Genomic DNA, 16,813 nt, shown 5'->3' with positions numbered 1-16,813 from the left:
GTCTTGCCAAGAGCTGGAATTGTAGATGCATTGCTAACACACCTGATAGACCCATAGTTTTGTAAAACTCCTTGGAAGTTCATCCTTTATTCACTCAGTAAACATACTAATTAGCTTCTAAGTATGCGCGATACTGTAAGCCCCAAAGGACCAGCGTCCTGATCTGTCTTGGCTGTGGTCATTTGGAAGCATAAATAGGCTCTCAGTTTGTACTTTACTAATTACCCATTGAAAGAACTTGGAGTGCAATTACTGTATTCTGAGTGTACCTTGACCAACAACTACGGTTCCCACAATACAGAGCTTCCAGTATGGTAGAGAAAACTGACCAGTGGATAAAGAAACAGAGTCAGGGGAGTGAGAATACTGTCGGCAGACTGTAGGTTGACTGTAGACTTTAACTGGAAAGCGTTCAAAACAATTTCTTTCCCATTTTCACACATATACATGGCATGGTCAGACATAAATATAACAATATTGCTGATTGTCATAAGTGAACTTAAACAAACCCCAAACTTGCCAGAGTGCTGGGGAAGCTTCTGGCTGGCCCCTGGCTATAAAACAGACAATCTCATGCCCTAAATGCACAAACTCTCTACTCCCTGCCTTGTTGCCTTTTGAATTAGGTCACCCTTGAAATGAGGTAAATAATTGTAAGCTGATACTCTAATGCTTCTACTTAACATTTAGTAAGGTGTAATTAAAAACAACATTAAGACAGAAGATTAGGAAAACCAACGGCACTTTGTATATGCTTAAATCTTTAAGCATACCAAGATCTGTTTTTCTTTTCTTTTTTAAAGTCTGACTGAATCCAGTGTATGGCAGACATCTGCTTACTTAAAACATCTCAGTTATCCCGAAGAAGAGCAAGTACTGTATTTCATCACTATAGCCAAACACAGCTTAAAAGTTTCCCTTAGTAAAAGGTCTTCGTGTGTATTGCAGCCTTCACAACTATAGTGTTGCTACAAAATGATTGATAGACAGGAATTTTGTATGTAGATTTCCAGTGCAGTAAAAGTCATCAGACCAGAAGAATCTTACAAAGCGAAAAGCTGTCTTATGAGGAATATTAGAATGGAAAATTATTCTTTTTCCCCCCTCCTCCTCTTTCGTTTCTCTGTTTTTGAATTGAAAGTTCATACAACATATTCTATTTATGGTTCCCCTCTTCCATCTCCTCCCTACCTCCCCGCCCATCCAGTTCTCAACATCCTGACTTTAGTCACTTATCAAGAATTTCAGGGTCTTTAAAAACGTGCGTGGTTTTTTCTCAAGGGTCCCACTAAGACTTATCAACCGTGTAAGGAAGAAAACAAAAACAAAGCCAGAAAACAACAACAATAAAAACGAGTCTGTTAGCAAAGAAGTGCTACTAGCAAAGACAATAAAAATAAAACAGGTCATCACAAACCAAAAAGCTAGGGCACAGGTGTAGTGGAATTGAGCCAATTGTCAGCTCAGGATCATGTGGGAGGAATCCTTAGTTCATCAATGGCACTTGCTTTCTGACTCCTCAAGGGCTTTCACTGATGCTTTTTTCTGAGGCTCCAGAGTCTGTCTGTAGCCTGTTCTGAATCATGGAGACTTTCAGTTTAGAGACCAACCCTGTGGATCCTTTGCCTCTCCTGGTCCTCGGGAAGAGGAGGTGACCTGAGCAGCTAGGCCAGTTACCTTCCCAGGGAGCCACAGCTGGCTTTAAAAACTTTCCAGCGCGAGTGCCACGGCGACGGGAGGCAGCTGAGTCGGAGCCCACGCGGCCCGCGCCTCCCGCGAGGAACTTTTCGGAGTGGCGGTGGCTTGTCACTCTCGCTTTCAGACGCGCCTCCCCCTGGCTCGCGCTCCCGGAGCGCCCTCCCTCCTGGCGGGGACCTTCCCGGGAGACCGCCCGCCCGGCAGTCCGCGTCTCGGCCGCTCGCTGGCCCCAAGGCCCCAAAGAACGTGCGCCCCTCTCCCTGGCCACCCAGCCGAGTGCCCGCGCCACCGCCCCTAGGCTTTGCAATATGCTTTAAGCGGCTTTCCGCGCACTGAGAGCCGCTGACCGTAGGGCGAAGAGGAGCGGGAGACCCGGGGCGTGGAGGAGGGGACCCGCCGCCTTGGAGCCGACTTTTCGCCGATGGTCCAAAGCGACGCGTCCAAGTCGCCTCCCATAGCGGCGGTGGCGCAGGAGAGCCAGATGGAGCTGCTGGAGAGCGCGGCTCCCGCGGGGGCGCTCGGAGCACAGGTAGCCACAGCGCCGCGCCTTCTGCAGGCTTTGTGAGCCTCAGGGCTCCGACCTCAGTCCCTCCCGCCGCCTCCTTTTCCGATTGCAGACCTCGCTTGCCCCTCTTGCTTGGGTCCCCTTCGCCACCTCCTTTCCCATCCCCGGACTGACCGGGACCCTGCCCCTGCGCGCCTTCCCGGGTTCTGCTCCGGCTTCCATTTTTTTTTCCTCTGCTTTCTGAAAAGCCAGTGGGAAGGGGCGAGGACGACCTGCTGCTCCGCCCCGGCTTCTCCCGGGCCACGCCGCTCGGCGGTCCGCGCCCCTGCCCGGGAGAAGCACATGGAGAGCTATGGACCAGGCGAGCGGACTGGACCGGCTCAAGATCGTGAGTCCGGGCGGGCGGGAAAGGGTTTTCGCACCCCGCAGCGCTATTTCCGGCTGCTTCTGGTGGTCTCCTAGCTGCTGGGCGGGGAGGTGGGATGCTATGAGGGGTCGAGGTGGGCGTGGAACCCCCCCTGCCTAGTCCCCGAAGAGCAGCCTCTATCCCCCTCGGCACCTGGGGCGCTGTGCCCCCCAGACAGTTCAGCTGTCCCCTTGCCAGGGTTTGCCTGGACCCCCAGTTCCCTTGCTTTGAGAGCATAGAGTTGGAGATGAGAAAGTTTTTGTTTCTGTTTGCCCTGAAATGACAAGTCATTCTAGCTGCTCCTGGCTTCCCTTCTCTGATGAGTATTAGCGGTTTCTGGAAAAATTCTGTTCCGCTGCTCACTGTGAAATAGGAGATGTCGGTTGTAGGCGTAGGGTGTGATAAGGTAGCTTTTACGTAAGGCTTTGGCAGGTACAGTTGGGATTCCAGACACCCCCAGTCCTGGGCGGTAAGGAGTTCCTCAACTTTTATTCTTGGGGCAAAGCCTTCAAACCTGACACTTGGGCTAGCTGGAGAGTCGTGGGAAGAGTGTAGGGTGAGTCCAGGAGACTGCTTCTTCTTTGCTCTATTACTCTGGCTTGCTGATTTCAAACCCACATTTGCCAGATTGTAAACTGTGATATGTGTGTACATAAATAATACATAGCATAAAATCCGCTGAGGCGAGTGTTTACTGTGTAGTCGTGGAGTGGGAGTCGGGCGTTCCGAGAAAGGTCACAAATATGTTGTTCCTGCTCTGGTTGCATTTCTGTACTGTGACAATGGTAACTTATGTATTTAATTCAAGCTCTACTGAGCTCCCCCTGTGTGTTTGTGACCTTACTTGGGTGCCCATTTGCATGCTGCTACTCATTCACGTGTGTGCTCACGTGTGTGCAGACTGGAAGGTTCTGTGTGCCATGTCAGAGGGTAGGTTGCAGAAGGCCCCGGGGTTCTCTCCTTCAGCCCTGTGGGTCTCGGGGGTTTGAATTGCAGGTCTTAGGTCTTCCTGCCTACAGTATTACCTGCGGAGCCATCTTGTGGACTGTTTATTGAGCTCTCTTTGACCACTGGAAACTACAGGTTCTAACTTAGAGTGATTAGAGATGGGGAGAAGCATGGACAATATGGACTCGTAAATCAGAAACTCATTTCTTTTTGGTAGAACAGGTAGGCTTCAGTCTGCCTAGGTTGTTGTCTGACAAGCTTAAGCGGGGGACCTGTAATTAACCAGAGCACTCTAAGCCAGATTCTGCCAGAGGATCCGAATTTGAACCCACAGAGCTCACGTTTGTTTTAGGCTCCTGATTTTATCATGATACTTGCTTGCCACGGAGACAGGTGAAGATGTACTCAGAGACTTCAGCTGTGCAGGGACGAAGGGCTTGACTTGAGAGAGGAAGGTAACTGAGATGTCTCTTCTCTTTGAAGTTTCTTTAGGTAATTTTTTTAAAGAAAAGTTTTTATTCTTGTGATAAAAATAGTACTTTTTAAACCTTGGTAATCAAAGTTAGGGCTGATACACTAAGAGAAAAAAAATGACCTGTATTCAGGTGAGAGTACTAATTTACCTGATTGTTTCTAACTAAATGTAAGACAACAAATATTAAGTGTACAGCTGCTATTGGAAATTAAAGTGGAGAGATAGAATTTTCTCCCTTCAAAGAATTTATATTCCTTTAGTTCTATGAATGGCAAAGGAGGCATTTGCAGGGGGCAGTCTGTTAGCAAATGCAGTGAGTTAAAAAAGAGTAAAAGTCACAAGTCTCGAGTTATCTGCAATACTTGACAAGGGAGGTGGCATTCGAGTGGACAATAGGAGGATTGCTAGATTTCAAGGAAAACTTTAAGACACAGTGGGAGCCGCAATTGGGTGTCTTCCCTACCATGTGTGTCTGTAATCTCCAGTGTGAGAGCATGGAAAACCTTAACTTGGGGACTGCCAGGCATCAGGTTCACGAGGCTATTTGAAATCACATTTTGGAGACTTGGAACAACAGAGATCCGTGAAACGGGTTCAGAAAAGGAGCCATCTGACAGCTCCCTGGCCAGAACCACGGAGAATGTTCTGTAAGATAGTTTGCTGTGCACAGCAAAGCTGCAAGAAGGGGAGGTTAATAGATATCCGACAATTTGGGCAAGGGCTAATATGTCTAAAGTCAAAAGAGAGGAGGAGATCATGGCTATCTAAGGTAGGCCTGTGACCATCAGACCTTTCAAATAGCAAGCCAGAAGAAAGAACACATGACTATGCTGATATGGGAAAGAGATGGAAAAGAGGAATGGATTTTATAAGTACGTGAATGCCAAGCAAGGTTTAAATGTTTATCCTCTCCTGCTTTGTTGGACTCCTAAAAATGAAAGCAATCGTGCCTCCGTGTGTTTCTCCCACGTGCGTTACGTGAGGGCAGAGTCGCACTGTTTATTTTATATCTGTGGGCTCTGGCAGCATGGGGCCCCTGTGAACTTGGCAAACCCATGAGCCCTCCACTCTTCATTTGGGCAGAACAAACTGGCTGTAAACTCTACCTGAGAAAGAAGGCTGCCTTCAGAGTATCTCCCCGCACCCTTTCCTATTTCTCATTCTGTATGTGTGAGTGTGTGTGTGTGGTAGCGGGGAGCTTGTTCTTTTGCTTAAGGTGCTAAATAATAATAATTCTACTCAGGAATGTACAAGTGTAACCTCCATCGACAAATATACTTCTCAGCCATCATTGACTCCAGAAATCAATCAATTTCTTCTTCTTCTTCTTCTTCTTCTTCTTCTTCTTCTTCTTCTTCTTCTTCTTCTTCTTCTTCTTCCTCCTCTTCCTCTTCCTCTTCCTCCTCTTCCTCTTCCTCTTCCTCTTCTTCTTCTTCTTTCTTCTTCTTCTTCTCTCAAGATTACCATTTTCACAGGAGAAAAGCGAAAGATATAGATTCACAAACTCACCATTTATTTTGCCTACAGAGATGGAATAACCTCATCCATTTGAGCTCTGTTCTCAAGTACATGATCAGGAGCAAAGTGGGTGTGTTCTTGATGTGAGAGGTTCAAGGTCATGTCAGTACAAATCTTAAAAGTTTGGACTTTTACCAGACTGCATTGGTTTTTAAGTCATGGCTGGGAGTACGAGAGCATATCTGCAGGCAGAGGGCCAAGGTTTTCCTAGGACTCTCCAAGCTCTGAATCTGATGCTCTACTGTATTAGGTGCTAGATCCATGGGGCCTCGGATCACTTAATATGTAGCTAGCCCAACCTGAGATGTATTCTGAATATGAAACACAAACAAGATTTCAAAAACTCACTGTGCAAATAATAAACAGGACATGTCTCCATTAATAACTCTTACACTGAATACATACTGAAGTGATAGTATTTTGTTTTGTTGTTAAATACAAAGATAAATACAAAGAATGCACTGTTATAATTCATTTCCCCTGTTACTGTGGCTACTAGAGAATGTATATTATGTAGGAGTTCACATTCTTGTTGGACAGCATAACCGTAAAAATTGTAGCTGGTCCTTCTCTAAGGAATGGGACGGCTCCTGGAAAGGTTGGGTAGATGGGGAGAGGTTGAGAAGGACTGGCAATAAGATAGGAGTGACACAAGAGGAAATGGTCTGGAAACAGAACAGGCACTCTGCAAATTAGGCCTCAAAGAGCCCGGTAGCAGGCCAGCATCTCCAGTCACACCTGACAGTGAAGGACAGGAAGCAGAGGGCCTGTTTGTTTTGCGCCTAGCAACAGATCCCAGCTGGTTCTGCCCCAGCCAGCTCCCCAGCTGCCTTTCAGCACACCATAGAAACACAGTCTGGTCATGGCAACATCCTGACCTGCTGTAGCAAGGGGCTTTATCTGAAAAGAGTGGCAGCCTTCCTTCTGGCTCCCCCAGAAACATGATTAGGTCCTTGCTGTGTATAAGTCTTGCCTCCAAATGCCGTGGCCTGGTTCCCATGCTGTAGGTGTTACTCGAGCCCTTATTCCTAACGATTGGTTGCTTTCCTGTTGAATGGTTCTAGTGTCAAGGCTTCGGAGAAATTGAAATATCATAGCAGTCAGAAATTCTGAGTGTGTTTTTGGAATTCCGAAATATAACATTTGAGTGATATGAGGTTCATTGTTCTATAGTTTGAGCCCTTCCTTCCACTGTTCCTCCCTCCCCACTCTGGTGGGGCTGGGGCTGGACCCTGGTGTTTCACAGATTCCAGGAAAGCACTCTACTGCACGTCTACACCCACAGCCTCGCTTCCTGTTTTATAATTCACCTGTCGCTGCCTTTGACTGCACTGTCATACGCTGTGCGAAGTCTTGACCTTTTCTAGTCAAGTTTAGCTAAGTATGCTAACCCTGTGGAGGAGGGGAGTGGAAACACTCTTCAATTTTGTGACACTCAGACATGTCTATGTTTTACTAACCATGGCAAGTACTGCATATTATTATTATTATTATTATTATTATTATTATTATTATTATTACAACTGCAGAGTTACAATTATTTATTATACCACTTTAAGCAACTGAGCCTTTTTAGGAATATTTCCAAGCTTGGCATTGTGGGAAAGAAAGACACATCCTGCCCCTGGCCTCTTCCCCTCTTCCTCTCCTCCTCAGGCCCTCACTAGAAGTCATCCCCGCAAGAGCTGTATTGGTATTGCCTCCTGATTCTGCTTTTGTGTGAGCTGGATCCCTGTGAAAACCAACTGTATTTCCCTTTTCCTAAGGAGGCAATCTCAGCTACTTCTCACCTAGTAAAGGACCTAAGGACTTTGTTCACAGCCAAGTGCCTGTAAACAAGGGGGCTTAATGGGTCCTTCTTGAATAATTTTGGTCATGTTGACATTGTTCCCAAAATGTGGAAAGTCTGGAATTCAAAGGGATAAATGTCAGCAACAACTAATTGAGCGGAAGCAAACTAATTTTAGGCATCAGCATTTTGCCCATGGACAGCGATTTGTCACAGAAGAGCATCAAGCACACACATCTTTCTTAAAGCTGTCCCTGGGGGCTGCCATGACAACTTTGTTTACCCTGCTGAAATCCCCATAATTAACAACTGCTGTCCCCTTTCACTCATCCAAAAGCTAGACTTCGGCTACCTCGGCAAACACGAGCATCTATCTGCTGCTTCCGAAACGTGTCTGTTTTTGAAAATTAACAAGTGGTGCAGGTTATTCACACAAAGCTGATATGCAGATCACCACGTATTTTGAGTATGTTTCAAAATATGTTTGTGTAAATTTCTTAATTTTGTTCTAATTCCTGAAGTCTTCGATGTGTTTAGACAGTTTAATTATGTGTCTCTCCCTTGCTGTAATGACACAATTCAAGTTTCATAGCTGCATGTCAACACCATTCTGAGTATAAATGAGCGACTGGGGGGGGGGGGGGCGTTCCAAGAGGAAGTCAGGGAGAGCCTGTGGCCAGTGTGTGTCTGCCAGAGTTCTGGGCAGCCTTTTGCACTCCAAACTCCTTTCTTTTCTCCCTCTTCCTCCTGTCAGCTGGAGCCACTCTAATGCATAACTGCCTCAAATATTAGGTGTCATATAATTGCTAATCAGCACCGAGAGACCATTGTTTGTACAGATAGCTCTGCCTAAAGCAGATAACCAAGCAAATGCGGCTTCTTTTCCAAATATAGTTAACTAAATAGTGTTGAGCTCTTACACGCCCTCCAACTGGGGAGAACGTTCCCCTCTTTTACAGTTTTTTCATTTTAGCCCTAATTTTCCAGGGTATAAAGTCATTTTAAAAACCAAGCCCTTTCAGACAAAATGGACTTAATTTTAAATATGCATTGAAACAGGAAACTATTTTTAGTTTTGGACAGGTTCATACATGTACATAATGGTTTTAGTCTTTTTTTTTCATCCCTATTACTCTGTCTCATTCTTCCTTCCTCTCCTGGCTGAACCCTTCTTCTTCCCAAGGAGTCCCTCCCCTACTTCCTTTCTGCATGCACTGCTCACAGAGCTTAGTTAGGATTGACTGCATGATCAGGGGTAACTTATCAGTAGCTACAACACTGAAGAAAACGACACCCCGCCTGGAACCGCCACAGGGAAGGAGGGGCCATCATGAGCCAGTCCATTACAGGCTGGAATGCTGGCGGACCCAGTCTCACGCAGGTCTGTGCAGGTGACCACAACTGTAATGAGCTCATGCGCTTTACTAGGTCACATCCAGAGAACACCTTCTTTTTTCCAGAACTCCTCCCGAACCTCTGGCTCTTACATTCTTTCAGCCTCTAATTCTGCAATGTTCTCTGGGTTTTGGTAGTGGGAGGTGATACAGTTGTCCCTTGTAGGGCTGAGCATGCTCCGTTTAGCAAAACAGTAGCAATGGGTTCTGCCTTAGGGCCATGAGCTCACCAGACACAGGTTCCTGTGAAGTTTTATAGTATAGTTCATGTGGAGTAGACCTTCCGACAGTGAGAAATTACACTTATGCTGAAATGAGTAAAATAAGAGGCTTGAGATATAAGTGAGCATATTGGCTTATTTTGACTCTAATAAATATAACATGGAGTAAATAGCAACTGCCTATATCAGTATAAAACTCCAAATGCTTACTGCTTTTAGTCACTTCTTAAAGATATGTGTGATTGAGGGAGAGTGTAAAACCTACTAGTGGAGTCCGGGAGGTGGCTCGGTGGATAATGCACTTGCCACGCAAGCATGAGAACCTGAGGTTGATTCCCCAGAACCCATGTCGAGCTGGTGGCACACGGCTGTAGTGCCAGCACTCCTGCAGTGAGATTGGAGGCAGGAACTCCAGACTAACAACCAGCTAGTCTGTTACCCACTGCAGCATAGCACAAGAGACACTATCTCAAACAATACAGAAGGTAAGACTGATACCGGAGGTCATCTTCTAACCTCTATACACATGGACACAAACCTACACACACATCATTCACACACGAAAATTAAAAAATCAGCAGTTTGCATATACTTCAGGATGCAATATATTTGTAGAGGATAAACTGTGTATAAAGCAGTTGAAAACTGAAAAATCCCGTAGTACATATATTCTGTTAAAAGCTAAGCATGCCTAAAATAATGTTTGTGAACAATATTACCAGGAGAGTTGAAAAATTAATGTGAAGTTTTGAATGTGTCTGTCTGTTGTCAGTCCTCCCTCCCTCCCTCCCTCCCTCCCTCCCTCCCTCCCTCCCTTCCTTCCTTCCTTCCTTCCTTCCTGTTTTCCTTCCATCCTCTTTCTGTCCCTCCTTCCTTTTCTCCTTCTGCCTTTCCTTCATCCCTCCCTCCCTTCTTCCTTTCCTCCTTTTTTCTTCCTTTCTCCCTCCCTTCCTCTGTCCTTCCTTCCTTGCTTCCTTCCTTCTCTCCTTTTTTCTTTCCTCCCTCCCTCCCTTCCTTCCTCCTTCCATTCATCCCTCCTTCCTCTCTTTCTCCCTCTCTCCCTTTCTCTGTCCCTCCTTTCTTTTCTCTTTCCTTCCCTCCTTCCTTCCTCCCTTCTTGCCTCCCTCCCTTCCTCCATCCCTTCTTTTTTCCTCCTTCCCTCCTTCCTCCCTTCGTCTCTCCCTCCCTTCCTCCGTCTTTCCTTCCTTCCCTCCTTCCTTCTATCCTTTCTTCCTTCTCTTTTTGAAGTACAGCAGCCTCCCCTGGGATTGGCTGTCTTCACATTTGTCCTCTATTCTCCCAGGGCTGATTGTGCAATTTTGAGTAGCCAGGAAAAGCTTAAGACACCCAAGCAGCTGAAGAAAAAGCATTGTTATCATTAAAAAGATGAAATAAAGAATAACAGAATTGTTGTCATGTAACCATTTGAAAATGGTACCAGAGGGAAAAGATTATATATTTTGCCTTTGCCTCAAAAAATACACATTCTTCATTAGAATAAATAATGTGTTTTACATAGACTTCTTGCACATATCCTAAAGAAACATGCTAGATCTTATAAAATTCTTTCAAAGTAATAAGTAATTTTCCATATGGAATAATGCGATTTTTTTTAAAAAATAGGGGATTTTCATACCTCATTTTAGCCTTTTTTGGCCTGGTAAAATGGGTTTGTCCAAACCTTTGCAGAATAATTGGAAAAGGAGGAGTGTTGTTAAAAGAATGCTATTTTTCAACAGTTTGCCAAATGATGTTTATATAAGTAAGAATAATAAGCTGTGAAGTGAGGAGAGCCTTGTATGTCACAGGAAACCCGAACCCCGCTCTTCTTGCCTTTTTCAAAGTTGGGAGTTAATCAAACGCTATGGAAACATGTCGTATTACATAAAGCCCTTAGATACTTGGAACAGAACAAAAATATTTAAGAATTTTCTCTTTAATATTGCACCACATTCTCACTGATGGCAAATCCATTTAAATGACTCAGAACACAAATGTTCACAATAGATTTTAGCCTGAATAAGTGCTACATATATGTATACGGTGTTCTTAGTTTTATGAAAACTTTATAAATAATCAAACATAATCAAGTAGTATTTTCAAAACCCGAGTATGGTGATTTTTAAAAAGCAGATGGTATAACTTTTGATTATTTAGTGAAGTCTCTACAAACCTAACATGTATGCCCAAGGTGTCTCTTCCACTCCCCAGTACTCATGTGGCTTTTGCTTTTTGTATAGTATATGGACATTTATTGTATATGGACACTTATTGTGAGCTAGCGATTACACTAAATCCTATAAATCTCTCTCTCTCTCTCTCTCTCTCTCTCTCTCTCTCTCTCTCTCTCTCTCTCTCTCTCTCTCTTGTGTTTGAAGGAGGTCCTCCCACATGCTAGGTAAGCATTCTACCATTGAGTTATATTCAGAAATCTTCATTAATACTTAAAAACAAACCTGCAACTTTTTTGTTTAATACTTAAAAATAATCACATTTGAAGATAACAGTGGTGCTTGAGACTTAAAGAATTTCCTTACAGTATGCAGGAGGCAGGATTCCCATCTATATATATATTTAGCTCTGAAACTCAGGGTTGAAGTAGTTTTCACGTGCACATTTAGATGGCAGAGTAAACTGTTTTCCTCAGAGTTGTAAGAGTGATACTTACGTTTGAATATCTAACGCTTCAGTGACTTTTCTCACTTAGCCTTCGCATCAAATAGTGCATAGTTTATTTAGAGGTCCAAATGTGAACTCTAGAACAGAAATAGAATAGAAAAAGCAAGTTTGTTGGCAAACGTTGGTGCTGTTATCGAAAGAAATCCTCTTTGTTTCTACCATTTTCACCTTTACTTTCTTGTTTGTCAATGCCTTTTAAAAATGCTTTATCTTTAGTGGGTTTTCCTCTCGAATGCTAAACTACCACAGTGAACGCACATTGCCTCAGTCTACCGGTCACTAATGCTTTGTCCAGACTCCACCCCGTGTACTTACGGATCTGAAAGAAGTTTAAAGGCTCCCCAATATTAATTTTCCAATGATGCCCATACAATAGCAAATGTATCACCAATGTGGGCTTCTGACATTTTCTGGGATAGATTCCCGTGGAAGGTTCTGGTCGTCTTATTTCTGTCTCTCTCTCTTTCTCTTTTCTGTAGTCCTATGGAAAAGGAGCCAGGAGGAAAAATAGGTTCAAAGGCTCGGACGGAAGCACGTCATCCGACACCACCTCCAACAGCTTCGTCCGCCAGGTAAGAGAGCTTGAGTCCGCGCTGCTGAGAGTACGGTGAAAACAAAGTGTTACTTTTTAAGTGGTTTTAAATTATCACTCTGGAGATTTATGCAATATTTTTACTTGAAATCGAAGTGAAACACATGCAGTTTAATGTCCTAATGAAAATATTTATGCTTCCAGTGTGACTCTGAATAATAATTGCATTCTTGCCTGGCAAGTTGGGGAGAATCCGCTGCAGAATTCATTATGAAGCCTTTCTACTCACAGCAAGGCAGAAATGCTATGATAGGAATGAGTTGTGGGTTTTGGTAGTCTTTGGGGAGGGGGCATCCATGTCCGCAACTATGAAATGGTAATATGGATATTGCTTCTCCTCTTCTTCTCTTCCTCCTTCCTTCTGTGGCTTTGGCTTGAGGAAGAGAAAACTGTCCTTGGTCTTGAATGGTCCTCACGCCTATGGTTAAATCGACTGTAGATGGCTTCAGATGTAACTTAGCTGTTTGCTGTTTTTAGAGATTGAAGCAGTTTTCATGTCAGTCAACTGTGGTAAAGTCTTGCCCAGGAGAAAGCATCAGGCTGCCTAAATAAACACTCATGTATTGCAACAGAAAGTGCTTCATCTCCCAGAGGAGGTCCACAGTAATCAGTCCTCCGAGGGACATGATTATATGCCCAGCATTACCTCACGAGACACAGGTGAGCATGTTGGAGCCTCGTGAAGTGTGTGGGTGAGCATGTCTTCATCTAGCACCTCTCGGTGACGCCGGAGATGGGAGAAGGACATTAAGGCCAGCATGCTTTCCGGGATGGTTGGTGGTCAGTTTCTGGCTAGTGAATCTGTGCTTAATTCCTTGCGGGTGCAGCTCACTGCCTAGATCAGTGGTTCTATTGGAAAGACTGAGTGGCTTCTTTGAATGTCACCTGTTTCCATTACCTCTCGGGTCTTTTATCAAGAGCCCAGACTCTGCTCTTGACCCATGTGTGTTTGGCAGGAGCCTTCTATGAATCATGTTTTGATCTTTTGTGTTTAATTTTTGTTTTTGTTGGAGATCATAACACTTGGCCCTCTCTCTATGCCAGTTGAGTGTGATGACTTTCTGTGGCACTGTTACTGAGAGTTTCATTCAGGTTTATCAAAATAGACCACAGTTGGCTTTAAACATGTCTGCCTGCTATGTCTGTGGTTACCGATTTCATAACAGTAATATGGAATATTTCTTGTATAGGCACAGGTGATCCCTGTCTAAGCATCAGTCCCTTCTTGTACCATTTGAATATGCCAAAGGCACATCCAAGCAACTTTTAGGCAAGTGGAAAAAGAGTTCAATCTGTACCAACTGGGAATTGTTTTGGTTATAAGAAGTAAAGAGAGAGAGAGAGAGAGAGAGAGAGAGAGAGAGAGAGAGAAAGAGAGAGAGAGAGAGAGAGAGAGAGAGAAAGTTAAGAAGGAGGGAAACTTGCTTGCAAAGAAACATTTAGAAAGAAGAAAACATCAAGCTAGGTATGGTTCCCTAAGTGTGGTCCATCCTAGACCAGTGTTCCACTGCTGTTAGGGAGCTGGGCATAGTATGGAGAGCTTATGGTACATTTACTTGTCTTATGGTATTAGAGTCCCCAGGAGCCCTGAAGGGCCTGGTATTTAGTTATTTAGTGTGTAGGTGAGTCAGTTAAAGGGACGATAGTCCAAGCCTTTTACATACCAAGCACCCACTTTTATTTTGACCTTGGGGTAATGGGACTGAACCTGGAGAACTCAACTGCAGAACTTTGAATCATTGCACCACGGTTGAGCATTGAATGATGCAAAGCAGACGGCTCTAAGAGTCTTCAGAGTGGGAGCTGCAGTGAGGTTAGAGATGACGCCAAGAGCTTGTGCAAAGTGGGTGACAACTGAGATGCTTCAAGTGAGCAGGTGAATCAAAATTAATAGTATAAAGTCCATCATTGCCCATTTAAGCTCTTATCTAAAAGGTCAACTCCTTTTCCGTTTGTCCCTTTTTGCCGCGTGTTCCTCTTGTATGAAGTTTTGAGAGCTCAATTCACAAGGCAGGAAGGATTTCATGGATTTCTGCACTGCCCGTGAATGAACTAGAGTTTGCTTTTCCTGTGTATAGTCTTTTTTGACGTCGAATTCTTGGGAAAGTATGTTTGCTTGAGACACAACTGTGAGCGACTCAGGCAGCTGTTCAATCGTTTAAATGTAGATATAGATTGTTAAAACATATGTGAGTACGTAAGAAGAAAAAGTAGAGGTCCTTTTCTAGAATCTCAATGGAATGAGGTACTCTGTATGGCATGGAATCTGGGGTAGCAATTATCTAAGCAGCTCATCAGAAACCCGCTCACATCATCCCAGAGAAAGCCTAGCGGCCTGGCAGTGGCTTGGAGTTGGAAATTATACCTTTGTTTTGACAATGTAATCTCCATTGCAACAACATTCCTATTTTGCTGCCACAAGAAAATGAGCAAAGGCTACTCTGACGTGGTTAGATCCCTAATAGAAGTGGATTGGGGGAGTATTTGCAGAAACTAATGGCCAAAGGTAAGAGTAAGCATGCTAGGTTATTGCATAATGGGAAAATGTTCTTCTTATTGTCAGTACCTGTCTGTTAAACAAGTGAGTGGCTTGTGTTGGTGTTAGTTATGTACCTGTCTGTGGCTGGAAGCATTTATAATTAATATTAAAGGAGTATTTGGTCACTAGAACTGGAATTTATTTTCTTTTCATTTTTTTTTAAAAAATAGAGTCTTGTATTACTGAGGCTGGTTTGAACTCATGAGCGCAAATTATTCTCGTTCCTCAGCCTCTGGAGGACCACAGGCATGCTCTATTACATAAGAATTATAATGGCATTACTTAACAGAACTATGCAATTAGATTCATTATGGTGTTTTATTTGAAAAAATAATTTCTGTATAATTTTAAAAACCTTAGAATTCTGGGGTTTTTATTTGTTTTTTTAAAATGCATTATGGTACACAGGCTTTGAAAACTGGGGAATGGGTACTTTTAGGTAGTTATAATACCGATACTTAAATGGTTTAGAAGCTGGGACTACGACGATTTAGGATAGGTAAAAATTCTAAAATCTTTCTCATTTTTTTTGAGAACTAGTGGAAAAGCAGGGAAAATGTTTCAGGTGGCTTGCTCTCCTGAAAATCATGTATAGAACCGTGCTGAGATTTTTGCGAAGACAGCATCTTCGCGGGGTTTAATAAGGTTAAGTAAGATGAGAAGTATGGGGTCCTAGTTTAATATTAGTAGAGACAGCAAAGAGACAGCAAAAGGCCATTTTAAGACATAGCAAGGAAATAACCATAGGTCTTAGCCCCAGACTTTGGTAGTGGGAGAACATAAATTTTTCTTATGTACATCAATCAGGCATCTGGCATGGGTGCTCAAGCAGACTAACAGAGACAGATCTACTTCTCAGGTGTGAAAGCAGCCTTTTCTAACTTTCAATTCTTTTTTTTTCTTTTTTTTTTTGTGACAGTCTCACTACGTAACTCAGGCTGTCCTGGATCTCGCTCTGTGAACCAGGCTGTTCTTGAACTCTGCTTCTTGAGTGCTGAGATTAGGCATGTGTCACCACCACCCTGCTTAGCTTTCAGTTCTTGCTCTTATTGCTAATGGGGTATGTTTGCCAAGAAGAACGTAACTCATGTGATCAGGTCAGTGGGCTTACAGTCACTGTACCCAGAGAACCACTGCCACAGCCAAGAAGGCACATCACTCCACCACTCAAATCCCTAGTCTTTCAAGCTGTGTTCTCGCCTTCTTTAAAGATAACAAAGTTCTTTCTTCCTGATATGAATTCATTTTGTCTCATTTTGAGATTTCAGAAAAACTAAAATTGCTTTATGTCTAAATTCTTGCACCCAACTTCATATTGATTATAGTCGTCCATTGTGGGCATTTCAATACTCAGGTGATTTCCTTGCTGTACAGCATTGCATTTCATAGGATGCGCCACAGCTAATTTATGTGTTCTGTTCTTGATAGATGCTGGCTTGTTTCTCTTTGAGCTTAATAAGACACTGCTGCCGTGTAAATTCTTGGGTGTACCCTTGATGCATATGGATGCATTTTTGCTCAACAAATAGTCTGAAAAATGCAATCATACAGGGTGTATATGCTCAATAAAGTCAGTAGTGAAGAACAGTTTTCCAAAGTGACTAGGTCAATTTGCCTTACTTCCGGTGGCCTCTGGTCACTCACCTGTTTACAAGTAGCCAGCATTTGAGGCTGATACTTGTATCTCAGTCACTCTGACAGTGACATGGTTGCTCACTCTGGTGTTAATGTTGATTTGCTCTTAGTTAATTTATAATTTCTCTGTAGCTGGGAAACATCTAGAAAGTAGTATATATAAATATATACAATCTGAAAGATCTGAGGGTTTTAAAAATCACTATTGGAAATATTTTAAATATTAAAATATTGATGAAATATTTTAGGCACTATTACAAATTGAAAAAGGCTAAGCAATAAAATGATACAGTGCATTTATCTGGGGTTAATTTTTCAGATTGCTGTTGTAGTTTTTCCAATTTTTTTTTGGTGTGTGTATGTATGTTTCTCTAACTAAGCTTAATTTTTTTTTTTTTTTTGGTTTTTCGAGAC

At 43.3% G+C, this 16,813-nt stretch overlaps 1 protein-coding gene across 8 annotated transcripts in view; it reads left to right on the top strand.

The window, feature by feature from the left end:
• The first annotated feature begins 2,119 nt into the window (after positions 1-2,119).
• The window catches only part of Cacnb2 (calcium voltage-gated channel auxiliary subunit beta 2), a 351,316-nt gene continuing 336,622 nt past the window's right edge, over positions 2,120-16,813 (top strand). For 4 of the 8 annotated variants that reach the window (XM_038332732.1, XM_038332735.1, XM_038332729.1 and 1 more), the window contains exons 1-2: positions 2,120-2,227; positions 12,113-12,205. In XM_038332732.1, coding sequence (XP_038188660.1) covers positions 2,120-2,227; positions 12,113-12,205 — 201 coding nt within the window. Of the gene's footprint in view, positions 2,228-2,555; positions 2,592-12,112; positions 12,206-16,813 lie in introns of those variants that run through there. The other 4 variants (XM_038332736.1, XM_038332737.1, XM_038332731.1 and 1 more) reach the window with 1 other exon arrangement.

Source organism: Arvicola amphibius, chromosome 6 (genome assembly GCF_903992535.2).
Source record: "Arvicola amphibius chromosome 6, mArvAmp1.2, whole genome shotgun sequence".
In the NCBI taxonomy this organism is placed as follows: Eukaryota; Metazoa; Chordata; class Mammalia; order Rodentia; family Cricetidae; genus Arvicola; species Arvicola amphibius.
This window is presented reverse-complemented; position numbering and strand designations above follow the sequence as displayed.